Here is a 27,932-nt window from a genome sequence, read left to right as displayed (position 1 = left end):
ATCAAAAAGTAGATTAAATTATTCTATAACCGTAGTGAACATGTGCTAGGGATGGTTTGTATGTGCAAATGTGATACACGGTAACTGATTACAGTACTCAATAAAGTTTTTTGTTTCCAGGGTGACAAAGGGCCAGAAGGTGATGAGGGCAGGAAGGGTGAGCCAGGCCCTCCTGGTCTGGCAGGGATGCCTACTCTCTACCTTTGGAGAAATACAATGGATGAATGGGCTGCCTTCCAGGTGAGTCTCACACTGTACCTGTATGAGGACTGCACCATCCGCACCTTGGAATATAGTCTATGACTTTTTCCTACCCTTTAAAATAAGGAAACACAATAAAAATATGACTTTTTGTAGCACGATGTAGTAATAATCTTTCTGTAATGACTTTCATCCTTTCACCATTGGGCAGGTTATCTGCTGCGGTGGAAACCACATGATGTAGTAAGGTCAATAGACATTCAGAGAATTTATAATTGAACATATTACCACTGGTCCTTACGGATGACACTGCACTTGTGACCCACTAGGATGGCTACTTTGAGCAGTTGTTTAAAGATGATCCTCCAGCTAGGATGTTGGACATCTCTGGGTCCACAATTCTTGAAGCTGATCCTCTGATTAACTGTGAACTGCACAGTCTCACTAAGATTGTATGGGTGGTGAATCAGCTGAGGGTAGGGAAGGCCGCAGAGATCTGTGGTGTCCGTGGTGAACTTCTCCAGGCTGGTGGTCAGGCTGTCCTCCTGGTATTGCAGGCAGTCTTTGCTTCCATTTGGGAGTCAGGCATCATCTCATCTGACTGGAAAATGGGACTTGTAGTCCCTATCTGGGAAGGGAAGGGTTATCCCCTGGATTGTGACAACTACAGGTGGATAACCCTGCTCTCTGTGCCAGGTAAGGTCCTTGCTAGGGTCATCTTCAACAGGATCCATGATCACTTACTCACCTACTTGTTATGAAGGTCATAAGATAGATACAGTACAATACGCAGCTTCAGGTAAAGGTAACTGGGAGGCAGAGCCGAAGCCTGTGGTCGGTAATCCAGGCGAGGGTCGGGCGATCGGCATCAGTACTGAGAGGGATGGGCAGAATCTAGGAGGCGAAATGTTCTAGAAACTGAATGTTCTAGAAACACAGAATCTAGGAGGCGAAACAGGAGTCAAAACACAGGGAATTGGACACGGGGAAAATTGCTTGAACTCAAGGCACACCATGAAGATCTCGCGTAGATAGACAAACCGGATCACCCTAAATAGAGAAATGATCAGGAGAGAACTTGAAACAGCTGGTATAGGTACAGCATGTCTTAAACCGGAGCAACCGGCAAAACCAGAAAACAGGGCGATAGGGCTCATCACCTCAGGGAAGCCCTATCGGTCACATCCCCGGGGGGGCGTGGCTGGGATGACAATAAGGATTCCCCAAGGCGATCCATAGCACTACTTGCGACCGGAGCGGTCTGGTTTTACGCCTAAGAAGTCTACCATGGACCGTATCCTGGCACTGAGGGTTCTCTGCAACCTTTCTCAATTTTCACAAAGTGTTCAACTTTGATTGAGATCAAAGTTGGAGACATCCGGAGACTTTGTGGAATCTTCCTGAATTTGCTGGATGTCATGGCCGGCCTGTACACCAGTACTATGTATATTTCACACACACACACACACACACACACACACACACACACACACACACACACACACACACATACACACACAACTAGTTTCAGTCCATATGGCACAAACCTGATCATGAACTTCCAAACACCAAGGTAGTTCTGTCTTCTCTGGTGTCATACAAGCCATACGTCCATGGCTTTCAAACTGAGAGCTAATGCTGCTGTGCATTATTAAGTACGCTACTGACATTTATGTATTAATTTTCTCTCCTGTATCCTGTTTGACTCATCTTATGTTGTTTTATATCACATTTCGGAGACTTGATTTGCCATGTACTTCAATTCAAGTGATTAAAAAGTTACAGGAATGAATCTTCGCTAAGTGGAACAAAGGGCAAACTGGGACATACTTATTGCTTGATACTCTATATCATTACGCTTCTGTGGTGTATTAAATTAAACTCTGTTCTTAAGCTTTCAGGACTTTTCAGTAGTTTTATGCTTGGTAACATATATACTGTACAATATGCACCGTACTTACTGTCAGGATCTGGCAATAATAAGCTATAGCTAGTTGTTCATACATAAAACATTAACATCGTTTAGATTTTGACGTTTATAGAACATTAATAAAATCATTGAATAAGGTATGTCATCATTTAAAGCCCTATGTATTTGGTTATTTTATTTAAGATTCTCTTTTTTCATATATATTTAGCAGGCATTTTTCTAGCACAGTCTAACCACGGTTCCCTGCTGAATGTTCTTTCTCTGATGGGCCTTGCAATTTGGGCCAAGCGTGTCCTCCTTGAGGTCTGAAATATAAAGGTCTGAAAGTGGTGCAGCAGGTGAGCTGGTGTGCTCTGCCAGTATGAGTTTGCTACAGCATGCATTCGTAAGCTTGGGTAAGCACCAAGCCATCAGCAACCAAGGCTGACGGATTAACACCCTCCAAGGATCCGAACCCATTGGCTCCTGTCGATTATGACATTTTGAGCTGGAACACACATGCATAACTAGAGGTGATGGTTAACATACAGCCCAATCAGAGAGTTTGCCTTCATCAACTAACCTTCACGGCAATTCAACATGTTCATTTGACCAAAACAGTACCAGCGGGGACCGGCCGTGTCCGACCACCCCACAATATGCAGGTGTGAGTCATCAACTGTCATCGGCAGACCAGCGGCTTTAGATGGCCAATAATTGGCTTGCTGTGTTTCAGGCTTTAATGCAGTTTCTGTGCTTTTCACAACTTCTGAACACGCTGTCAGCCCCCGTGTTCCTCGGCCCCACAGATCGGTATTATTAGGGAAAATACATCTGAAAGTCACCCACCCTGTACTCTGTCACCTTTGTCAAAAGTAGCACAGTGAATGGAGGCTTTGGTAGCGTCAGTAAATTAGTCACAGACTGTTGGTCCATGTGACTCATCCTGCACTTTTCCAGAAACCAGTGTGATTCTTGCTCTAGGCATCTTATTTAGCATCTGGGATGTAGGAGCCCATGCATGGAACTCCCAGCACTTCAGTTTGCTTTTGCTTTTTGGCTCCGCCTTATTTTATCAAAAAATAACCACAGCACAATTTTTTGTTTCGCTCATTTCTCAATTTATGGGTGTGCGTCCGTGATAATATGTATTTTTCTGCAAACTGCAGTCTGGTTCTTCTCCGTTTCTCATTAATGAAGGGCTTCTTCCTTGCTTTATGGGACTTCAATCCTGCTTCTAGGAGCCTGATACAAACTATCCTAACAGTGCACTTCACACCCGCACTTAATGTTTCCCATTCCTTTTGAAGGTCACTTGATGTCATTCATGAGATTCATGAGAAACTGTCAGATAAGTTAACAGTCATCTCTGGCATTAGAATGTCGCTTCCGCCCTTTATCTACCTGGTTTCTGGTCGTTCCCAGTGTCTCCTGCTTCACCCTATTCTTGTGTACTGGACCTGGAAACAGGAAACAACCTGCTGCTCAGTGCAGATTTGTTTAAAAATATAAAGTGGTCTCTTAATTTTTTTCTGCGGCTGTATTTATCAGGCAACAGACCAGCACACCATCAGAATTCATAGGGAAGCGGGATGGCGATTATGCAGAAAGGAGTACTGACACACTGGTCGTGTTTGTGAGCCGGAACAATAGAAGTTACAGCCTTAATCATTTCTGAATTACTCCAATGCAGAAAAGTCTAATGTACCAGAGAGTCTGCAGAATTGTAAATGTTATTGGTTTATGTTTTCTTGTGTAAGACGTAAAAAACCTTTTTTTTTCTTATATTTTTATTAAGCAAATGTTGTTCTTCTCTGAAGGGTCACTGATCTCGTTTTGTCCTGCCTTCTCATTTCTAGCATTCTGTTCTCTTCCACTTCCTTCAGTACGGCTGGCCTGTAAGTACAGCGCAAACTTGAATGTACCCAAGCCTGCTAGGAGGTGAATAGGGCTGGTTTGTCTTTTCAATTGCTCTTCCATCTCACAGGTACAACAGGGCCCAGCTGGACCGAGGGGGGAGGCGGGGCAGCCCGGGGTGCAGGTGTGGGTCATAACCGTGTGTTGGGCTGTGCTCACACATACCAAGTACATTATTCTCCAGCTGGCTTCTCATCGATCAGCTGCTTATTCTTAGAACTGTTGTTGATCACATTGAGTTTGTCGAGGCCAAAATACATATATTTTCAATACGTCTATGGAGTCCTTCCAGGGAGAGAAATGTCACACTTCACTTGGACATTTTCCTCTGAGGAAGTACACAAATGCTGGTCCATTTTCTTAGAAGTTGTGTAATAGAAAGTCTCAATTGCCCGTCTGTTTATCCGGTGTTTAATTTACGGAGGTATACTCCAACCTTGACTATTGGCTGTCCTTCCTGCAGGGTAAACAGGGGGATCCCGGACACCCAGGAGTCCCGGGGAGCAGAGGAGACCGGGTACAGCTTCTCATTTATGCATGGATTGTTATATGGACCTTAATTTTAAGTGGCAATGACCCATACAGGACATATAGTTACTTTGCAGTATAACATGTTATGTTTATATAGAGTCTTTGCATAAAACGGTTTTCTGATTTCATGTAAGATCTACCCAAAAGGACCATTTTCTTGTATTAAATATTGACGGTTTCTGTTAACTTTTAATGTATTTAAAGCTGCTGTTTCATTAAAATATGAGAATCCTAATAAATAATCCCTGCGAACCGTAAGGCTTAGCAGCCTGTCTTATACTGTGCCATCCATATCTAGTTTGCCAGTCATGCCAGATTTTGCAGAGCCAAAGTTTGTTCCTTATTTCATGGATCAGTAGCTCTCCCTGCTTACGGCTTTTACCCGGCAGGGTTACCCAGGGCCAAGGGGAGGGCCTGGAAGGACTGGGATCAGAGGGACGGACGGCAGACATGGGCTGAATGGACAACCAGGAGCACCTGGGGTCCCTGGGCTACAGGTACATTGTTGAAATCTTGTCTCAAAATCCATGACTGCCATTGTGCTGTTTGCTAGATGTGTGCAATGATAAGGCCTTTCCCCATCCTTCATTTCAGGGCCCTGAGGGCCACACTGGAGAATTTGCCCCAGCAGGAGAGAAAGGGGATAAGGTAAAGAAGTGGCTTTAATTACATCTTTATGGCAAATGCTCTTAAAGCAGGGACGTTCTCCACACAAAGGTCAAGGCATCACAGAAACAGTCGCCCTCCTACGTGGGTCAATGTGATTCATTTATTTAGTTTATACTGCAAGGCTTTTTGATTTGGATAAAGATATCTCACTAAACAGCCATGGACCCTGGTGAAGGAGCATTTTGGGTTGTGATTTGGGGGAAAAATTAAACTTGGCATGGAAAATTCTGTGTAATATACACTAAGGACAGCTTCGGGCTGCCTTTTCCGCTCACATGCCAAATAAGTACAAAGACAAATATACTTGAGGCAGCCTCTTATTCCCATTGATCTACAGGGCTTCAGCGGAGAAGCAGGACTATGCGGAAATCGAGGGGAGCCTGGCTGGAAGGTAGAGTAAGAGTATTGCTTACAGTGTTAAATCAGTTTTCTATTAAAAGCTTTTTTTTTTTTTAAATGTCTGTATAATTGTATTTCACTGCCCTCTAGTTGTTGGAAAACATAATACTGAAAAATGTCCATCCATCCATCCATCATCTAAGTACCATCCAGTGCAGGGTGATGGGAGTACGGAGCCTATCCCACATGGGGTAAAACAGTTGATTTAGAAATTCCACTTCACCTGGTACAACAGAACGGTGGGAGGAATCTCACATAACATGGTGAGAACATGCAGACTGTTTCAAAGCTCTCTCCAACACTGAAGGTGTGAGGCAACAGTGCTACCCACTGAGCCAAGGTGCCACCCACATCAAAATGCATGAATTCAAATTTGTCATGAAAATGACGTCGACATGTCTTTCAGTCAGTGAGAACACTGAACAGATTAGGTCACAGAACATCGTGTCATTGGGTTCTACAGTAAATGCACCTGTCGATACTGTAATTCTGTGCACTGCCTTTTGCCATCATGCAGTATTACAGTTTTACCTTGATGGTTCTTGTCTAGCCTGAATTCTGTCATGCTGGATGCATTAAGTTGTACATGTTATGGGTATAAGTTTCAAATAAGATGCAAATGAAGTAAGCTGTCTTTAGCGAAACTTGATTCATTTTGAATGTGCCATTTTATCTTCTTCAGGGGTCAAAAGGTGAACCAGGGCTTATGGGTGCTGTTGGACCCCCTGTGAGTGTAAATCTTCCTATGAATAAGATGCAGTTACAGAGCAAGACATATGGAGAGCCAGAAGCCTGTGCCAGGCAGCACAGGGCGCGAGGCTGGGGACACGCTGATGGGATGCCAGTCTCTCATAGGGGACGAGGTTGGGGACACGCTGATGGGATGCCAGTCCCTCTCAGGGCACGAGGCTGGGGACACGCTGATGGGATGCCAGTCCCTCACAGGGGACGAGGTTGGGGACACGCTGATGGGATGCCAGTCCCTCACAGGGCACGAGGTTGGGGACACGCTGATGGGATGCCAGTCCCTCTCAGGGCACGAGGCTGGGGACACGCTGATGGGATGCCAGTCCCTCTCAGGGCACGAGGCTGGGGACACGCTGATGGGATGCCAGTCCCTCTCAGGGCACGAGGCTGGGGACACGCTGATGGGATGCCAGTCCCTCTCAGGGTACGAGGCTGGGGACACGCTGATGGGATGCCAGTCCCTCTCAGGGTACGAGGCTGGGGACACGCTGATGGGATGCCAGTCCCTCTCAGGGTACGAGGCTGGGGACACGCTGATGGGATGCCAGTCCCTCTCAGGGTACGAGGCTGGGGACACGCTGATGGGATGCCAGTCCCTCTCAGGGTACGAGGCTGGGGACACGCTGATGGGATGCCAGTCCCTCTCAGGGTACGAGGCTGGGGACACGCTGATGGGATGCCAGTCCCTCTCAGGGTACGAGGCTGGGGACACGCTGATGGGATGCCAGTCCCTCTCAGGGCACGAGGCTGGGGACACGCTGTTGGCATGCCAGTGTCAGGGAGTGTGGGTCAACAGCATAGTGTTCCTGTAATATCATTACTGACAGAGTGCTGCTAGAGATTTTGGGCCCCATGAAAGCGTATCACATTGGGCCTACAACTGAAGTCGACAATAAATTTTGGGGGTAGTTCTTGTGTTTTGTACTATGAGTGAAATGTGCATTTGGTGTTAGGTAATATGGTCCATGTGCTGACATTTTAGGGAGCAAGGGGTGTCAGAGGGATCCCTGGGCCGCGGGGAGCAGCCGGGCCGCAGGTGGGTTGTGATGCATCGGCGCTCTGCAGCGTGTTTCCTGGGAAGGTGAATCTCATGCATGCTCCACCCTACATTTATAACCATATCCTGGTCTGTTTCCAAGGGGGATTATGGGTCAGATGGGGCTGCAGGACCTCCAGGATTACCAGTGAGTAGTAGAGCGGCGGCATCACATATATATGTGATGCCGCCGATATATATATAATATTCAATATATATATATTGAATATTGGGTCCTATATATATATATATATTGAATATATATATATTGTTCATCATAAATTCTATTTGAATTAGACAGACATTGTTTCATATATATATATATATATATATATATATATATATATATATATATATATATAACATTTGAAATTAATGGTAATTGACTGGAAATGTTACGCTTTTGCAGGGAGCCCCAGGTTTCACTGGATGGGTTGGCATCCAGGGAGCATCAGGTCCTCTGGTAAGTTCCTGCCACACAGATAGTCATGATCTCACTATCAGAGTGTTTTGTTCTCTCCACGCCTTCTGCCTCTTCAGCATAAACTACTTAAATGTTAGTACCTGAGTGATTAGCAGTTATTACATTTTGGTTCCTACAGGGGGAGCTAGGTCTGCCTGGTCCAGCTGGCCAGAGAGGTCCTCAGGTATGTTGTGTTTGTCTGGCGCTCTCTCCGTCCTCTCTTACAGGGGGCTGGTTATTGTGCTTCTCTTGTTTTGTTTCAGGGACCTGAAGGCTTAGAAGGATGGAGGGGCTCCACTGGGCTCCCAGGTCCTCAGGTAAGTCTTTCCTGATCTCTGCAACTTAACAAACTGTACAAAATGTTCCGTAAAAACCACAGAAGTTACATAGTGATCTTGCTCTTTTATGGATGTAAAAAGCTCCCCGTTGAAAGCTGACAGTTGAAATATTAATGGCAGTAACTATGCATTCACATTATTTTATCAGGGACAGCCAGGAAAGGAAGGACTACATGGGCCTAAAGGAGATACTGTAAGTCTTCACTTGCTTCATTTTATTTCCAGTACAATTCTGTGCTCTCTAATGCAGTATCTGTATCTGTATCTGAGTAATACAGTATCTGTATCTGAGTAATACAGTATCTGTATCTGAGTAATACAGTATCTGTATTGAGCACAGTCAGCATATCACATTAGCGACGTCATGTGTGGAGAAAGGAAGGTGAGTTGTGCAAATGTCAGGTATAATGTTTCGGTTTGGCATGATTTGCATAATTTCTTTGTTTTGTGCAGACTTGTTGTTGTCTGGTCTGTAACTTTAGACTTAAAAAATTACACTGACCTTTAACCCCTGTCAGCTTTGGCCCCTTACCTGCTTGTGTTTCTTAGGGCCAATTAGGCCCTGCGGGGCCACAGGGTGAGCGTGGTGTGGAGGGCCTCATGGTGAGTCAAAGGGGAAAGACCGCAATTCAAATTATTCATATCATTTGCTATGTATCCATAAAAACCTGAAAAATTACTTTAAATGCTGCAGCTCTGACTAAAGCAAGCAAAAAACCCTAAACAGTAAGACAATTATGAAATCATATGTATCGTGTGTGTTAACAGACACTTTTAGCAGTAAAATATACATACGGTATTGTTCAGTATATTTACTATGAAAGTGATATGCATCAACCCTGCATGGGTATGTTTAAATTGCATCTGTTTTGAAATGTATGTATTTCCATGGAAAGTTTTTTCTTTTATTTGAAAGACTAAAAGGTCATTGGAATAAAAGGGAATGTAACAAATTGCAGTGAACTGGTGTCTTTGTAGTTTGACAATCTTATACTACATCTTTGAAAATAGAATTATTAGTTCAGGAACTGTAACCAGATAAGGAAGAGCCCATGTGGTTTACGCGTGGGCATCATCAGCCTGCAATACAGAAATATACACTTTAACAAGCTTTAACACTTACCTGCCTGTTATTGCACTCCCTTTCAGCGGCCCATGGACTCATAATCTGACAAACACTACAATTTTTCACAAGTGATACATAACTGAATATGAATCTGTGTCCTTCACCAGCTCTATAATATTATATTATTTATATTATTAATATTAATAATAAAATTAATATAATTGCATATATTAATTGTGATCCATTGACCTCAGAGTCTCTGCCCAGAGACATGTTTTGATATTGTAACTGTGCTGTTTGTACCCACCAGTCCCAAAACGGGTTGACTGTTGTTAGGTTGAATGGCTTCATTTTAGGCAGCATTCACGGCTGGTTAAAGTGATTCAGTGAGCTGATGCCTTTGCTTCTTTCTGCTGTCTTTCAGGGTCCATTTGGCTTTTGGGGTTTGCCTGGGTTTCCAGGGGGCAGAGTAAGATCCATTCAGTCCATTTCTACTTACACACGCTCAGAGACCTGGGTATTAGGCTCCTTTGACATCTTCTTTGACGTCATTGTTTTTTCCAAGGGAGACGGAGGGCTGGATGGAAATAAGGGAAATCATGGACCAAAAGGAGATGAGGTCAGAACCTCTGTCGTTTAACTTTGTATCTGTGCTTGTCTTCAGCACACTGCAGTCAAGAAAAACTCCCTTTCATTAATCGTGATTAGAGACATTGTCAATGTCAGGAACTGCTGCCAACCTTTCCATAGGGTTTGCGAGGCGCTCCAGGAATCTGGGGTCCCCAGGGGGACAGGGGTCCATATGGGTTACCCGGTGTGCCTGGGTTCAGAGGTCAAGCAGGTCGGCAAGGCTTACAGGTGAAGATCATGGCATACCCACTTCTTTACACACATTTAGTAAACATAACTTATGATCAGATGTTCCTCACACAGGAGCACACCTAACTGAATGTTTTATCTTAAATGACGTGCAGAAAGCGTGAAGGGTTTCACCCAAGCTCTTAGACACTGATGAATTCTCTCTGTCTCAGGGTGAAAATGGAGAACCTGGTCTCCAGGGAAACGCCGGCAAAGAAGGTCCAAAGGTCAGAGCTGCATCAGACTTTTGAACAGAGAACCTGATGTTCTGTGTCTTGCTGCCTGCATCCTAAACAGATACAAAACTAAAGCTATATATGCTTGTTATTTAATATGACAGTGTGCAGTGCAAGCTGCTTGAGTGTTGAGTCATGCAAGTGTGGATGTTTCCAGGAACTCACACGTTTTTTTTTTTCACACTCTTAACAAGGAGGCAACTGCCACAGTTGAGAAACAGTGACTAAACTGAGTAATTATGTGCAATTGAAAGGTGAAAACAATCCCTAATGGAAACATCTGCATCTGCAGACCTCAGTGATAAACAGCACTACATCTCCAGAAGATCTGGCACAGTCTCTAAGTTACCTCGTAATTTAAGTTCCGATATTGTTTGGGGACTTTTCATTAGCAATAAAATGCAAACAGCTCTGGCTCAGATGTTGTGAGAATCACTTTGTTTGGGACGGTGGATGACATAATGATGCACAGGGAAAGGGCAGGGAATGGAAAGGTTTTTTTTTTTTTTGGGGGGGGGGGGGGCATTCTCCTGGAGACCGGGACAGGATCAACACAACATGAAAATAAACATACTGTAAAAAATGGTGTAACCATATTGGCAGGTAATAAAAGATTTCTTAAAAAAGCAGGTTTCTTAAAATTAAACCCAAACTGCAACAGAATCTGTCCCGGGATTAATTGGGACAAAACGCAAAAGCCACCAAGATATACTTTCTCTGAAAATGAGGGACAGGTGCGGCAAGTAATTATGGTTACTGCAGCACAATGACCTTCCCTACTGAGACAATGGAACTGAATATGCAGAAATCTTTTCGTTTGAAGTGCATTATTTCAGATTCACTAAGCATGCTGCCACATTTTTTCAGTATAGCTTAGAAACATTGACGTGGACATGAATTCTTCTAACAGATATGTAGAAACTAAAAAACATATCTCAAGCACTGCACCTACCCAAAATTCATCCAGCCATCCCTTCATGTTCCAACCACTTATGCCAGTCGGGGGGGAGGGGGAGCGGACCCAATCCCACGCAGCGTAGGACCCAAGGCTGGGGTACGCATCTGGGTGGGATCACAGTTGGTCATTTGTAATAAATATAATCCCTCTTCACAGCCGCTTTGATTTTGAATGTTCTGTTTAAGGGGCTGAGAGGAGCTCCAGGCCGTGATGGGAAGGCAGGATCCAGAGGACCCAAGGTAGTGATGCAGGCCTCTGTATCCTGCCTCGTCCAGCGCATTCACAGGCTGCAGGCTCCTCCACTAATCTGACCTGCAGAGTGATGCCATATGATGCAGTATCATCAACTCCAAAAAGGAAAAATATATTCATGAAATATGTAGCGTGTGTCTGAGTAGGATGAAATGCTTTACAGGTGTTCTGGTACATTTTTTGGAATAGATTTAAACGCCCACATCTAAGTATCTGCTATGAAGGGTATTAATATAATCAATGACATTTGGAAAATACGTGATGTGTAAATCTCTTCCATTGTCTGCAGGGGGGCTCGGGACAGCAAGGTCACGTTGGTGTACCTGGGATGCCTGTAAGATGGGGCTGGCTGGGAATAAGCACATCACACCTGTATATAATATCACGTTTCATTTTAATTTCACAGATATAAATGTAGGTCTAAATGAAATACATAGCACTGCAGTTTAAGTTTCCTCTTATCTTGAAGAGATCTCATCTTGCGTCTGATTTTTATATGGTTGTGTCTGCACCTTACGGCATCTTTTCAGGGTTTGCGAGGCCGTCGTGGACCTGAAGGACCGGAAGGAAAGCCTGGTATACAGGTTCCCATTCTGTACCTTTTCATACCATAAATACCACTGTGTGATGTTGCGAGGTGGAGGTCTAGCTTTGTATTTTAATCTTCCCCCAACACTCCCCAGCCAGCATTGCACATTTCCTAGTGCTTTCTCGAGCCACCCAGCTGACCCTATTTATCAGGACTGGGCTGGCAGCCTGGTCAAGGTCGGCAGACTTTCATTACCTGAGCTGCATGTTGGCTCAGAGCAGGTAATCAATCACCGTGCAACATGTGACTGAGTGAGACCAGCAACTAGCCACTGCAATGCCTCCCAGCAGCTTATACTGTACTACATTTTAACGTTTGTGGGGCATTTCCTATGGTGGATCACATGATCAATGTCTATTAAAGCGCTGAGAATCTGACATCTCTAACCTGTTTGTGGTACATTAATTAAGTTGTCTGTCACTGACACAAAAAAATACTCAGAACAGCGGAAATGGAACATAAACACATTGCTTACTCTGTCCACTGTGTGGCAGTCATTGCCAGTGCAGCACTGTGTGGCAGTCATTGCCAGTGCAGCACTGTGTGGCAGTCATTGCCAGTCTCCTGTGCTTTAATGTTCAGGTTTACAATGACTGTCAGTCCTGACATTGTCACAAGGCCTGTCTTTAGCTACTGTAGTGATAATAATAGCAATGCATTATGGGAATACAAGTAATCTAGCATGAAGAATAAACTTTGCTAGACATTTGGAAAATGGGAATCTGACATCATGGCATAAATCTGTGCCCAAGTGAATAACCCGCTGATCAGTGACACTCGGACCTTTACACACATTTGAATTTGTGCTGTTCAGGTGATCAGTTTTGTGATGACAGCTCTTCTACTCCAACAGGGACTTCCAGGCTCCATGGGACATGAAGGAATCTGGGGACCCATAGTACGTGTCACGTCCCTTATGCCAATTTTTCCCATCACTATTTAGCTTGTAGCAACTTGGAAAAGTCCATTTCTGGATAGGTAATAAAACTTAGATTAAGAGTATGCAGAACATACTCTAGTTTGAACGGATATAAAAGTATCAGCGAACATCTAGTAAAAAAACAACCTCGTTCCAGTTCAATCTGATTATGTCTGGAGAGCTATGAGAGCCGATTCTTGGTCAAAGTCATCTTAAAAGAGTTTAAATAATAAAGCCTGTGTGTCACTGCACACCCATTAACAGGACTATGAAAGTTGCCAAAGACTCAGCAAGTGTCCATCGGCTTTTAAGGCTGGATTGCAGGCTTTCAGTACGAGTACGGACAATAATAACCCCAAGCAAGGGGTCGCTGGGATATCCAGTGTCTGCACATAGTAATTTATATTGTTAAATTGTAATTTATATTGTAATGTAATTAAGTAATGAATTGACCCATTGAATTATGATACTATAGGTGTATCTCACACTTTTGCCTTTCTAGGGTTTTCATGGACTTGCTGGAGAACCTGGGCTAGGTGGACCCCTAGGAACTCCAGTATGTACAACCTTACTGTCTGTGTCCATTGTCTATCCAGTAAAAATATCAATACATCCTTGCTTTAGCTGAGTTTATTTGAAAGCCTGAATAATGCCTAATAGATATCATTACTCTCAAGGCTCACCTTCCTGCAGCCGAAACCTTTCACTATTGTTCTATTGAGATATCTATGATGACGTCTCTGTGGTGTCCAACAGGGTCCTCCAGGGTGGCCAGGACAAGATGGCAGCCCTGGGCCACCTGGAGGGGAGGTGAGCCATTCTCAGCTAGAATTAAAAACATAATAATAACAAAACATTTTTCAATCAAAAGGTAAGACGAAATGATTCCTTATAACGTTATATTAAGATGATATTGAGTGTTAATCTTTCACAGTGTTAATCTTTCACAGTGTTAATCATTCAGTGTTAATCTTTCACAGTGTTAATCATTCCATGTTAATCTTTCACATTCTCCATAATTTGTCTCTGTGTACCTGAACATGGTCAGAATGTCATTTAATCTATATTGTATTTCTATATGTAATTTTTCAACTAGGGGTTCATTGGACAACCAGGCATGGAAGGTCCTCAGGGATTTTTAGGCGTCTGTGTGAGTATTTTTCTGCCAGCTCTGAGATGTGACTGTGGGGTCACCATTCAGGCATGCTTACTGTCTCACATAATCCCTTTCCAGTAAAAGAAAGTACATGATTATGGGAGACTTATGTATACTTGGTACAAATAATTGTATTCCCCTTGATAAAAGTTTATAGAGAAAAAACATAACACTGTAAATATGTGATTATAATGATTTACTTTATGCGCTCCTAACTGAGTCTGTATGTTTGCTGTTTGTCTGCCGAGAGTAACACTGTGTGTATATACACATTGTTAGTGTCATTCCTGTCTGTGTCGATGTATTTCATGGTATCTCTTCTCCCCAAAGGGTTATGCAGGAGCCTTGGGCCTGCATGGAATAACAGGCTCCATTGGAGAGAGGGTACAGAGTTACATCATATCATTTGCCCTGGTTATGCTAGAATGTACCAGCTGTAAACACCGATTTCTTATTACAAATCTCCTGTTGCATATCCGATAAGTAAAAGAGCTTCTCATTAATAGTTGACCTAAAATATCAGTCATTTACAGTATGAGTAAGGTAGTGAGGTGCATTAATGGTTATTGTCTTTTCAAAAATAATTACAGCTATTTATTAGTTGTATTTTGCAAGGATAACTGTATGATGTAAGATTTTCTCATACAGAAAACTGGCTCTCATTCTACCCTGGAAGAAAGGCAGTGAGACTCGGCTTGGTTATGTCTGTATTTGGGTCTCTGGCCAGCACGTTTGTGTATGCATGTATTTATCTAAGGGGGAACCTGGAGTGCGAGGCTTACCTGGTCCCACTGGGAAGATCGGACCTACAGTAAGTGAAACGTCTCAGTTCCTTCCTTCATGCTTCAGCAGAAACGGGAAGAAAGCTGAAAAGGGATTGTTGGTGGTCACATGGCAATGGCCAGATATAAAATGATGCCCAGAGCACACAGAATTAAAGGTCTCCATTCCCAAGGTTTTGATCTTTCCATTTAGTCGCATGTTTGATTGTCTGCTTATACAAGGACACGTCATGTGCATCGTAACTGGACCCTGGTAACTTGTTGTTGCTATGGTTACTTTACTTGTTAATTTCCTGTTGACTGTGAATTGCGTCCCAGGGTGCACCCGGACCGCCAGGGATAACAGGTCCTCCAGGACCTCAGGTGAGAAGCCTTAGTGTTGTTTTCAGCATAGCACTCTTAAAAAAACAGACCCAGTGCTTCACAGAACCCATCTGCATCACTGGTGTATTTTTAAGCTTCACCTATTGTGAAAATTAGAAGATTCTCTTTTGGTTACTTGGGCGCATGCCGCAGTGCATTGGAGGTGCAGTGCAATAAGATATACTATAGTTTACTTACAGTAAATGACTACTCTAGCAGGACTCATAAGTCATATGTTAGTTCAAATTTAGCAAAACAGGTTGATTATGGTGTATTTTCTTATATTTATTTCACATACAGTACTGTATGTTTCCTTCCTTCGGCTCATGCGTTTGTGATCAATGTGTCTCGTGATGTTTCTTTTCAGGGTAGGTTAGGAGATCCAGGACCTAAAGGAATGCATGGGCTTCCTGTAAGTACTGCTGTGCTGGTTATCTGGACTTCCACGTCCATGCTATTGAGCTCTTGACCGCGTTGTCCCTGATCACTTAAGCGTGCGGAGGGCATTGTGCAAAGGGCCGGTTCCCTGCTGCGTCACACGCAAACCCATGTTCTTCATAAACCACTGAGTCACGCTGTCCCTAGTAGAATGAAGGATTAACAGAGCAGTTTGTGAGCGATGCTTTCCTGAACAATCTTTGCTATGTTTCAGGGCTTACCTGGCTCCCCGGGCCCTGCTGGTGGTCCAGGTAAAGCAGGTCACCCGGGAATCCGAGGCCTTCACGGATCACAGGGTTTGGCTGGATCGGCTGGGTCTCCAGTGAGTAGACACACCCTCTGTTCTCTTCCAGTTTCTGTCAAGTTTTCAACAAAGCTCTTTTTTCATTAATGTTGCATCAAAAAAGACAACTTTTCTGATTCATGCACAATGTGCGCCAGCCGTTTTAATAACTCAAAGACAGGGAGCACTTAAGAGAACAAGATGCTTCGCAACACCAAGAGTATGAAGTACATCAAATTTATAATGTAGTAAAAGTCATTTGATTAACGTAGTTTCAAGGTTAGTTGCAGGAAGAACAAATAAAAGCTCAATAAAGACAGTTTCATAGACTTTTTTATTTTCCAGAAAAAGGACATTAGAAAAAATTTAGACTATTTTTTGATGTCATGACATGGTAAAATGCAATAATAAAAACATAAAATATTAATGCAAAACATTATCATTGTCATTGATACCAGTTTTTCCAAGGCTGTATAAAACATAAACTTAATAGTCAAAGAACATTTTCAGCATTAAAAAACCTCAAGGACACTGAACTGCATGCTGCATCGAGCCTATCTGCATTTTGTCTGGCCTTCCATATTTCTTCCATGATTCTTTGCCAGGCTAATTCTCCTGATATATTTTATAAAATAGAAACACCATTATATTTGGTAATTGATCTACTCACCTCACATACCACGGACACTTCATACAGTGAATTGTGGAATTTCTTTGTTTAGTTTTTGGTAAAGGTATATAATAACTACAAAGACTCACATGTGAGTCTGTCACCAAAAATAACTCTGAAGTGCGCTTTCATCCTCAGTGAAAATGTGAAGATCAAAATCGGGTCAACAGGAAGTGCTATAGGTCATTGGTGTGCTCATTCTGACAAATTGTGCAACTGAAATTTTTTGTGGATATCTTTTAGCGCTATTTAAAGCCTTGTAAGAGCCGGAGTCTTTAAAATTGCTTTTGCATTATAGGGTAAACATGGGGCTGACGGTCCAATAGGATCAGAGGGAGAAAAGGGAGCAAAGGTGAGAACTAATGATGATGCTTATGTACAATATGATATGTACAATGATGGGAAGCAGGGACAACCTAGATGTTACCTAGGGGTGAACTGAAGGGCTTTTACTTGGATCACTAATACACAACCAAACAGAAACAAAAGGACTGCAAGGGGTTAAAAATGAAGGCTGGGAGGAACAACAAGGAGAGTCTATGGCTAATCTAACAAGGAGGCGAGGTTCAGGCCAATAGAGCAGAAGACACACTGACTAACAGCGAAAGGGGATCATATATACTAACCACTACAAGGACTCACATCAACACTAATGACTGAGCTGGGGAGCCTGGCAAGGGCAGGTACATACAGCTCTGGAAAAAACTGAGACCACAGTATACAATTTTTTGTTTCACGCATTTCTCAATTTATGGGTGTGTGGCTATGAATAATCTATTTTTTTTGCAAACTCCAGCCTGGCTGTTCCCTGGTTCTCATTGATGAATGGCTTCTTCCTTGCTGCATCAGACGTCAGCCCTTCTTCTAGGAGCCTGATACAAACTATCGTAGCAATGCACCTCACACCTGCACTTAATGTATCCAATTCCTTTTGAAGGTCACTTGATGTCATCCCCCGATTCATGAGAAACTGTCGGATAAATTTACGGTCATCTCTGCCTTTAGAAAGTAGTTTCTGTCCTTTACCTGGCTGGTTTTAGTCACTTCCAGTGTCTTCTGTTTCACTTTGTTCTTGTGCGCTGCTGTCTTCGAAATTTTGAGCTTGGAAGTAACCTGTAGTGTAGTCTTCTACCAGCAGAACCAGGATTAAATCAGAATTTAAACATGCAATTTTTTTAAAAGATATGGTGTGGTCTCTTATTTTTTTCCAGAGCTTTATATATACCGAAAATGAGTACTTAACAAGAGACAGGTGTGAGTAATTAACACATTAGGGAGGTACAGGATGACAAGTGACATCTGCTGGCCAAAGAGGAACATGACAGGCTAACAGGGACAGATCACGACATATGAAACATTATGTTGACATGTAGATCAGAATTTTGAAATGAACACCACACCGCAGGCCTTTATTTTATTATTAAACTTCTCATGTATTTTTCTGATACAGTGTATAATATTGCAATATGTCAATAATATTATACAACATGCGTGTTTTATTGGTGTCCTGTAGGGAATTCTAGGAGCTCCCGGTGACAGTGGACCCAATGGTCTGGATGGACAGCAGGTTCATTAATTATTTTTACTCAGAAGTTACTCCAAAGATAATAATAAGGTTGTAATGAAATTGATTGGCTCAATTTTTTTACAAAAGCACTAAGCCAAATCAGAATCAAATATCATAAATCTGTTTTATTTGTATAATATTATAATAATATGTTAAACAATGTAAGAATGCGACACAAAGATCCTTTGGAACCCTGTTTAGAGACATTAGAACAGAGACCTTCTTAGGCTTTTTGGTGTTACTTATCATGACTGTTTATTGTATTAACTTTTGCAGGGTCTTCCCGGTGCAGGGGGCGCTGGGGGCTCACTGGGGGACAAAGGGGAGCAGGTTAGTACAGAGCGAAGAGCGAAAGAGTAGCAATAGAAGTTACATGTCAAGGTTAATTTTGTTTGAACACACAAGCTTATTGTCTGTCTTACTTAATAACAGGTTACTGGCAATAAATAATGAGTGAAGCACAATTTTGTCAGAGAACAGTCACTGCAAAAAGACTATATATACTTATCTGGCTCTTTTCATAAGGGGCAGCGTGTAGCTCAGTGGTCTAAGCCTGTCTGCCTGTAATCAGAAGGTTACTGGGGTCAAACCCAGCCTCAGCACATCTGCGGGTCCTTCAGCAAGACCCTTAAATGAACCCTCTGCTCCCTGGGTGCCACTACAGGTGGCTGCCCATCACAGACAAGCTGAGGGAGCCATAAAGATACTTTCCCCACAGGGATCAATAAAGTATCTATTATTATTTCAATTGGACGTTTATCTAATCCATCCATCCATATCCATCCATCCATATCCATCCATCCATATCCATCCATCCATATCCATCCATCCATATCCATCCATCCATATCCATCCATCCATTTTCCAAACCGCTTATCCTACTGGGTCGCGGGGGGTCCGGAGCCTATCCTGGAAGCAATGGGCACGAGGCAGGGAACAACCCAGGATGAGGGGCCAGCCTATTGCAGGGCACGCTCACACACCATTCATTATCACATGCACATGCACATGCACATCTATGGGCAATTTAGCAACTCCAATTAGCCTCAGCATGTTTTTGGACTGTGGGGGGAAACTGGAGTAAACCCTACGACGACATGGGAGAACATGCAAACTCCACACACATGTATCCCACGCGGAGACTCGAACCCGGGTCCCAACGGCGTGAGGCAACAGTGCTAACCACTGCACCACCATGCTGCCCCAGCTAATATACATACTTGTATAAATGTGCTTCCTTGTAATGCATTGGCTTAACCACACTCTTTGTTCTGAGGGCTTATAACATGTGCATTATGACAGGGCTGACCATTCAGCCCAGCATCAATGATTTCTTAAGACTATCATCTGGTGCTAAAATAAGTGCAGTATTCTAATTAAAATAAGAGTGGATGAAGTGGGGCAGCGGCACATTTTCATTTCACGTAAAAGGTCAATCATTTTGCATTTCTCTTTCCATACCCTTGGGTAAAGATCTTCTATCTTGCCTAATCCTTTAGATTTTGCTGAATAAATTAGAATAGCTTGCCAACCAATCATTATGGCTCTTGTGTTAGTGTTTCATTTTTACGCCTGATAGGGTAGCCAAGGCCCCACAGGGATGCCTGGCTCCCCGGGACCCCTAGGAGATCCAGGACCACAGGGTGCTGAAGGGCTTCAGGGTGAGCCAGGGCTGAAAGGCAAAGAGGTGAGAGTCCCGATTCCAGCCCTTCATCCTCTAAATAAACACTATAACTGGCATGTCATACTGTAGGTGCATCATTTTAAATGGTTGAATCGTTTCTTGCTTTAGGGTAATATTGGGACTCCTGGCGAAACTGGAGAGAGGGGTTTTAAAGGGCCAAAGGTAAAATTAAATAATTCATAATATTGTACATTTATATGCTCTGTGCCTATAAGGAATATTACTGAAAACAAAATGTTACTGCATGAAAAGCTGAAGATTTGTGGTTTTGGGTCTAGGCTTGTTCTCTATGACTCCTGTGCCATTTTCCATATTTTTGTAATGTGTTCTTGATCATGCACTCTGGTTGCTGGACACGGACAGCTTAAAGGATTTATGAAGTAAGTCTCAGTGTGTTGTGCTTTTTTGCTATCTGATCTCCACACGAGTTGGCATGTCCTTGCGCTGGCATTGTACATCAGGGTTGTTTATGGTGATGTTACAGGGGGGTAAGGGCTTCCACGGATTACCAGGGCTGGGGGGTCCCTCTGGAACACTTTGTAGAAGAGGGGAACGAGGTGTTAAGGGACCGAAAGGCTACACAGGACTGCCGGTGAGTAATTATTATTTGGTCTTCATTAGGTAGGCGCTCAAGTGCAACTTTAGAAGACCTGCACTCACTGGCCTCTTTATTAGGTACCTTGGCGTAGTCCTGCCTTAAGAGCCACTTCACGGGTATGCGGGTTATGCATTCACACAAGCCATTCTACATGCCACCGATGTACCGAGCTGTTGTTCTTGCAGTTGTGGGTTTCCTCTCATTATCAAGGTGTTTTCAGCCACTGAACTGCCACTGACTGGATGTTTTTTGTTAATATGTGCATCAAGAATGGGGGCCTTAATAGTGTAGATTGTACTGTATAAAACCTGATCTTTACAGATCAAAACAGTTAAATATAGTTGGAGTTATAATACCATTCTTCTAAATGTACATATATGGTGAGGTAGTTTGAGTATTTCATAAAATTATTTTTAAGGGTCAGCTTGGGCTGATGGGTGAAGCTGGACCCTTTGGTTTACCAGGAATGGAGGTGGGTGCTTCTGTCTGTGTGTCTACATTTGGACCCCCTGTAATTCCATTAAAATTTGACTATTAGAGTAACACCAGGCCTTAATGATCCGTATTTCAAGTTCAGACTGAACAAGATCAGGTGGTGAACTCAGTGTGTCCCTCTTCAGGGAGGGGCAGGTTCTCAGGGATCGCCGGGTAGGGCTGGACCTCGAGGGCAAAAGGTACTGTAGTTAAATCATCTCAATCACACGTTCCAAACACTGTAGCTTGACTAATAAAACACATTTGACGCTACTCTGTTCCTAAGGGTGAGGCAGGACACGGAGGTGAGACTGGCCAGTCTGGGATTCCTGGCACTACGGTATTGTGTTAAATACAAGTTTGTTGAGATCAGTTCAATAGGACACATAATCATTTTAAGAAGGGAAGGGTAAACTAAAAATACTTAGTTCTTAAATAACATCAGTGTGACTATGCTAAGATTAGGTGCTGTCTTTTATAAGATTAAGAAGTTTATCATCTTCATACTGCCTTCCAGATTTCTACTCCTTAAAATATATTCAATATAAAAATGGTGAAATAATTAACTTGTATTTCATGCCACTGTGTGTGTTTACCATACTATAGTATTAGATACTGTATGTATAATGTGGATGTCTATTTGTGTAGTAAATATAATGACTTCCTTTGAGTAGCCTTTTGTTCTACCAAAAGGGAATGGTTGGAAAACCTGGGATCAAAGGTGTCACAGGACTACCAGGATCTCAGGTTGGCATTTCACTGGAATCTGTGTGATCTTTCAGTTCCAAACGATAAAACAACTGCACTAAGTTCAATGCAGTACTAGTCACACTCCCAAACATGCCATCAATTGACTCTTACAGCAGTATACACCAAAAAGTAAGAGGCCTATTAAGACAGTGTGTTGTACCTCTATTTCACTCCAGGGAACAACGGGAAGTAAGGGGCCCCAGGGAATTATGGGTCTGAAGGGCTACCAGGGGCCAGAAGGTCCTAATGGCGATCCGGGGTGTGAAGGGCAGCCTGGAGAACCGGTGTGGGGGCTTAGTAACCTTAAGCCTTTGTTTACTTATGTGATGAAATATCTTCATAGTAATGTACCCTTGAATCTCATGAATACACTTGTCCTTTACAGGGATTAGAAGGTCTGCCAGGGATTATGGGGCCCAAAGCTCTCGTGGGATTAAAGGTACATCCAGGCATGTACAATTTACCGAGAAGAGCAGCCATGAGATGATTTCCTCCTGACAGAAAATTGCGTTTTAATGAAAAACTAGTAGTTGCAATTATTTGTATAATCAATTGTATGATGTCACTGATAGACGAACAGATTGCTCTTTTATCTCAGGTTGATTAAAAATCAACAGACATTTATGAGCTCAAGCTTTAAGAGATTGGGGAAGAACATGCAAATATTTTTCACTCAATTCAAAGAAAAAATAATAACTTAAGAAATAATTACTTCTAATCTTTCCCATGCAAAGGGTTCCCCAGGACTGCAGGGGAACCGAGGCCTTGCAGGAACACCAGGGTCCCAGGTTAGTGTTCAGGGATACTGAGGTGGGGGAAAATTACAATTGCCATGGAGACTAGGAGTATGCAGTCCCTCTAATATCACACAAATTACATTTGTACTGTTCCCATATCACTTGCATATATAATGCAAAGTGTACATATTTAACTGGCTTTACAACGAGAACTGGAGAGTCTAAGAAAGGAAAAGATCTAGAATTAATAGTAATACTATTTCAGGACTGTTTTTTTTTTTGGTCCATTATATAACCCTTCTTTTTATTATATTATAATCCAGTTGTTGCACATACTGCAGCAGTTATATCCACAGGTTCTGCTTCCTGTTCATTGTCATTTTTGTCATTTTCTTCACTCCATCATAATATACTAGTACTAACATAAAAATAGCAGCGATATTTATACTGTAATAATCTTAAAAAAAATATTAGGATTTGGGAGACGGGATTTTTGTATGTGCACCTCTTGATGATGCCAGTCAGCTCCACAAGTCATCAGTTTAATGCTGACTATTTTACTGAGGCTGAAAAATCTAATTAAGAGATAAAGAAAAATGTCAGAGAATTTTCCTCTGAAGTTAACCTCATTAACTTGTTATCGGTGTGATGTTCTGCATTACATGAGCCGTATCACATTTTAATGCCCTGATTCATGTTTTCAGGGACCCAATGGGAACCCTGGAGCAGAGGGAGAGCAGGGACCAAAGGGAGAAAAGGTCAACATGTCGTCATTTTTGTCTTTATCTCATATCCAGCTTCTGATATTTTCTCTGGATCCTGAGAGCAAAGCAGTAAAGCAGGTAAAATTAGATCAACCTCAGCTGTTGGAAAAGGACTGTTCTCGTATTTCAGGGAGAAGGTGGACCAAATGGATACCCAGGAACGACAGGGAATATCGGAAAGACAGTAAGGATTCCTAGTCTGACCCTAGTGTGTTGTCCTTTTTGTGTAGCATGTTTGCCACTTACAGTAAGGAATTGAATTTGCACGAATGCCCCAAAACAGTTACCTGAATTTAAATGGCTTGTATCTCTTGCAGGGGGCAAAAGGAAGGTCAGGAATGACTGGATCAAGAGGATCTACAGGACAGAAGGTTAGAGGATGGTTGTAGTTCTGATTTTATTAGATGGCATCATGTAACAACCAGTGCTTTCATTTGAGTTTAAAACCAGAACGGTGGGTTGTTAATGCTTTAGTGACAAGAATAGGTTTATGCACAAACAATCAGGGCATTTATATTAAATGATATAATAATATAATATAAATAATATCAACTTGTATGCACCAAAACTAAAACCAGAACTGGATAGTTCAAGTCCAGAAAGTTACAATCCAAACCAGGATTTTGTTTCAACCAACTAGTTGAATGTGAAGAGTCACAGTCACAGAGTACTCAACTGGTTGGTTGAAACAAAATCTTGGTTTGGATTGTAACTTTCTGGACTTGAACTATCCAGTTCTGGTTTTAGGTTTGGTACGTACATGTTCATATTTATTAGCTACCTAGATGAAGCAGTAAAATCGTATTACATTGCATTTATTAAACACTGAAATACACAAACACAGGTAGTCATAGTATCCTCACACATGCAATAAAACTAAAAACAATGGTTTAATTTTTATTCCACCACTGGATATAATTTTCAGCTTTTGAGATATGATTTCTACAAGGGACAATTGTTGCCAAAAAAAATAATAAAAAAACACAGTAGGACTGCCATTCACTGACTTTGTTGTCAAGCTTTATAGGGTTTAATATTGTTCATTGGTTTGCGATCATTTCTCCAGGGAGAAGGAGGGCAACCAGGACCAGAGGGGCCTCCAGGGAGGCAAGGTCCTCCCGTAAGTGGCTGCGTGAGGCACTGGGAACCTCAAGGGGAGTGGCCCCTAAAGCAGGGGGTCCCCAAATGTTTGTCCCCAAGGGCCAAATTCCATCAGCCAAATCAAGGTCCACTTTGGGGGGGTGGCTTGTCCCCTGACAATAAAATTTGCAGACTACGGGCAAATAAAATCGCACAGTCAGGATTCAATTGTTAAATTGTACTTCGGTCCAGATGCAGACCCGAAAGCACTAGCTGGTGACCACTGTCCTTATCTTTCCTATTCTGCTCTTACTCTTTTTGTTCTTGTGTAAAGCTGGACTGATGACTTCTGATTTCTTTGAGGCCACCCTGAAATGAAATGTCAAATCAGCATGTTTGACAATGTACTTTATTTGTATGTTTACTATATGTTGAACAGCACCCGGGAAAAATAAGAACTTGTAATAAACTGCAATATACATTTATTATAATTTTTTTTTCAAAGATACCTCTCTGATAAGATAACCAAGTTAAGGAAACATCATTTAAAATGAAAATGTCCACCTTCAAAGACTGCCAATACCGGTGATTATTAAACTGTATATTATAAGAATATGTGGATATTGCCAAATTTAGAATGAAGTACGTGACTTTATTGTGACTTTAATGTCGCAGTGGGCCTGCGTTCATAGTGGGGTACTGCAGGGTTCACTAGTGTGGGGAAGCAATAAAAAAAGCCAGTAGAATGTTGGGTTACATCTCTAGGTATGTGGAGTTTAAGTCAAGGGAGGTGATGCTAAGATTATATAATTCCTTGGTAAGACCTCACCTAGAATACTGAGTGCAGGTTTGGTCACCATACCTTAAGAAGGACATTGCTGCCTTGGAAAGGGTGCAACATAGGGCTATGAGAATGATTCCCAGTCTTAGAGGAATGTCTTCTGAGGAGAGGTTAGCTGAGCTGAATCTGTTCAGCCTTGAGCAAAGGAGACTAAGGGGGGACATGATCCAGGTGAATAAGATTCTAACAGGTTTGGATGCTGTTCAGCTAAATGGCTATTTTAATATTAGTTTAAATACTATAACTCGTGGCCATGAATGGAAATTAGCGGGAGAACATTTTAAAATGAATTTGAGGAAGCTCTTCTTTACACAGCTTGTAATTGGAGTATGGAATAGTCTTCCTGCTACTGTCGCGCAAGCTAAGACCTTGGGTTCCTTTAAATCGGAGCTAGATAAGATTTTAACAACTCTGAGCTATTAGTTAAGTTCTCCCCAAACGAGCTTGATGGGCCGAATGGCCTCCTCTCGTTTGTACATTTATTATGTTCTTATCTTGAAGGTTTCTTGTTAAAAATGAATTTGAGGAATGAGAGTTTAATAGCTACCCTGTGGTTGTCTTCCCCTTTCTCAGGGCATGCCAGGGTCACGAGGACAGAAGGGACAGGCAAGTGACAAAGGCCCAGAGGTACGCCATGGAATGATTGCCGTCTGTGTGAGAAGCCGTGTGCTTGCAGCAAATGATGCAGACGCTCACATTTCAGTTTGCAGTGTTTTCAGTAATTGGGTGCCCTTTATTCATCAGGGGCACCAAGGGCCAAATGGACCCCCCGGACGGCCTGGGACTGCAGGAGTGAAGGTACTCTCATGAGCGCCTCCCGGAGGCTTTGAGCGGCATAGCTGCTTCCCAGAGACAGCTGGGATCTGACAGACTGCAAAGTGCACTGAGATTGCTCAGTCATTGAGGCACACCATGTGTTTCAGGGGAGACCAGGTAATCTGGGGAAGGCAGGTGAAGATGGATTAAAGGGTGAACAGGTAATTCTACCTTAAAAAAAATCAAACAATTAATTAGGTCATACACTGTAGTATACTCTTTCGCCAGCATTAACAATATATTCTTAAGGTTACTGAGCCTTACTAGTGCACTTTCTGCCATAATCAGCATATGGGATCTACATCATATATTAACCTCTTTATTTCACTGATCTTAATCTCTGTCCCTGAAGATGTTATCATAGTCACATGTAAAATGTTTCCTGCCCATTAAAAAGCTCAGGGACTGTGATGTTTTTAAGCTGTTGTGTCGTATGTGTTTGTGTGTTCATGTACAGTATATGTACCAACATGCATGTTTGCTTATGCCTGTGTGTGTCCCCTTCAGGGTGATATTGGTACCACCGGCCCAAGGGGAGCACTTGGCTTGCCTGGACTTCCAGTAAGTCACTGTTATTTTTGCCCTTTTCCAAGACTGCGCACTAGTATTAGCATGCATGCTAATGCTAAGCTCATATTATCCCAAGGGAAAAAAATAGAGGAAGATAACGATATAGAAATGAATCATTTATCTGCGGGTTTAAGATGCTGTACTCTGTTCAGCTCTATGGATCGCATTTATATAGTCTTTCTATAGTTGTATTGAGAGATCATTGCTGAAAGTTCAAGTGTATGTATGTATACATAATAATCTAATACAAGTAATAATACATTTTAGAGCTGCCTCTCATTCTAGAATTTGGGATTAAACTAACAAAATCTTCAAGTTTGTTTAAAATGGTATTTTAACTAACCTCTTTCCACAGGGATTATTTGGCCAAAAGGTATGTAAAATGGGAAACTTTTATTAGAATTGCATCCATTTTATAATTCATTGAGACTAGACAGACCCTCTGTGGAACAGCGTGGATACAGCACAACATCTCAAATACTTCACAGATATATCAGCTATAAAAAAACCAGTGGTGGCTGTGGGGTGGTTACCATAGAGATCCCATTTATCAAAACAGGACTACCTTCAGCGTGATGGGATTGTATGTAGTGAGGAGATGCTTGTGAGATGGAATGGGTGAGGCAATGATAAAAAGGTTTTCAGGCACAAGGCTTAAGGGATATTTGCTGTCCTTCCACACTGTCGGAAGCTTTCATTGCTGCTGAAAATGGCTGTTCTCTTACATTCCCTAAAAAAGACGTTGCCACAGTGCCAAGCATCTCAAGCAGATCATGTCTGGTGGCTCGTAAAATCACTCTCTCCCTCCCCTAGGATAGAAGTAGAATAGTGAAACATTTTAAGCCTAAGATTACAAATGTGTGAAGTCAGTTTTTCCTATGATTTATCCTCAGGGACTAAAGGGACTTACTGGTCGCCTGGGACCAGCTGGGGCGAGAGGACCTCCTGTACGCAGTTCTCCTGATTTGCATAAAATCATCCAAACATCATTGGTCAAGTTCTTAAGCCAAAGGTTTTTTGGCTGCTGTAACCCACTGTAATTCTCCAACACTATCACCCACATGATACAATTGCTGCATACAGATAAACTAAAACAAAGCTTCTGTTTCACTCTCACGTCTTTCAGGGTCCACCTGGAGCTGCTGGGCCGCCAGGAAGCTCTCTGAGTCTGACTCTCACACACCTGGAGGCAAAGACTCATACTATAATGTCACACATTTTTGTGTGTTTTCAGAATTTTATACAGATGATTTTTTCATAAAATCTATTAT

General features: G+C 42.4%; 2 protein-coding genes across 2 annotated transcripts; both read left to right on the top strand.

The window, feature by feature from the left end:
* The first annotated feature begins 162 nt into the window (after positions 1-162).
* Positions 163-10,398, top strand: LOC125718712 (collagen alpha-1(X) chain-like). Its single transcript, XM_048992701.1, has 18 exons — positions 163-240; positions 3,970-4,008; positions 4,098-4,151; positions 4,491-4,544; positions 4,948-5,055; positions 5,153-5,206; positions 5,565-5,618; positions 6,309-6,353; positions 7,356-7,409; positions 7,513-7,557; positions 7,819-7,872; positions 8,012-8,056; positions 8,136-8,189; positions 8,359-8,403; positions 8,760-8,813; positions 9,701-9,745; positions 9,941-10,134; positions 10,308-10,398. The coding sequence occupies exons 1-18, from the start codon at positions 187-189 to the stop codon at positions 10,396-10,398; spliced, it is 1,143 nt and encodes a 380-aa protein (XP_048848658.1). The 5' UTR covers positions 163-186.
* LOC125718703 (collagen alpha-1(I) chain-like) lies at positions 9,842-27,932 on the top strand. The gene is made up of 38 exons (XM_048992690.1): positions 9,842-9,895; positions 10,027-10,134; positions 10,308-10,361; positions 11,514-11,567; positions 11,870-11,914; positions 12,111-12,156; positions 13,023-13,067; positions 13,591-13,644; positions 13,845-13,898; positions 14,185-14,238; positions 15,002-15,055; positions 15,345-15,389; positions 15,757-15,801; positions 16,042-16,149; positions 17,079-17,132; positions 18,294-18,347; positions 18,624-18,677; positions 19,927-20,034; positions 20,140-20,193; positions 20,516-20,623; positions 21,048-21,101; positions 21,250-21,303; positions 21,390-21,443; positions 21,797-21,850; positions 22,030-22,137; positions 22,239-22,292; positions 22,588-22,641; positions 23,295-23,348; positions 23,485-23,538; positions 23,672-23,725; positions 24,421-24,474; positions 25,849-25,902; positions 26,020-26,073; positions 26,199-26,252; positions 26,599-26,652; positions 27,017-27,034; positions 27,555-27,608; positions 27,788-27,932. Exons 4-38 carry the CDS (start codon positions 11,539-11,541, stop codon positions 27,920-27,922), a joined length of 2,082 nt encoding a protein of 693 aa, XP_048848647.1. The 5' UTR covers positions 9,842-9,895; positions 10,027-10,134; positions 10,308-10,361; positions 11,514-11,538; the 3' UTR covers positions 27,923-27,932.

The sequence above is a fragment of the Brienomyrus brachyistius genome, chromosome 2 (assembly GCF_023856365.1).
Source record: "Brienomyrus brachyistius isolate T26 chromosome 2, BBRACH_0.4, whole genome shotgun sequence".
Taxonomy (NCBI): domain Eukaryota; kingdom Metazoa; phylum Chordata; class Actinopteri; order Osteoglossiformes; family Mormyridae; genus Brienomyrus; species Brienomyrus brachyistius.
This window is presented reverse-complemented; position numbering and strand designations above follow the sequence as displayed.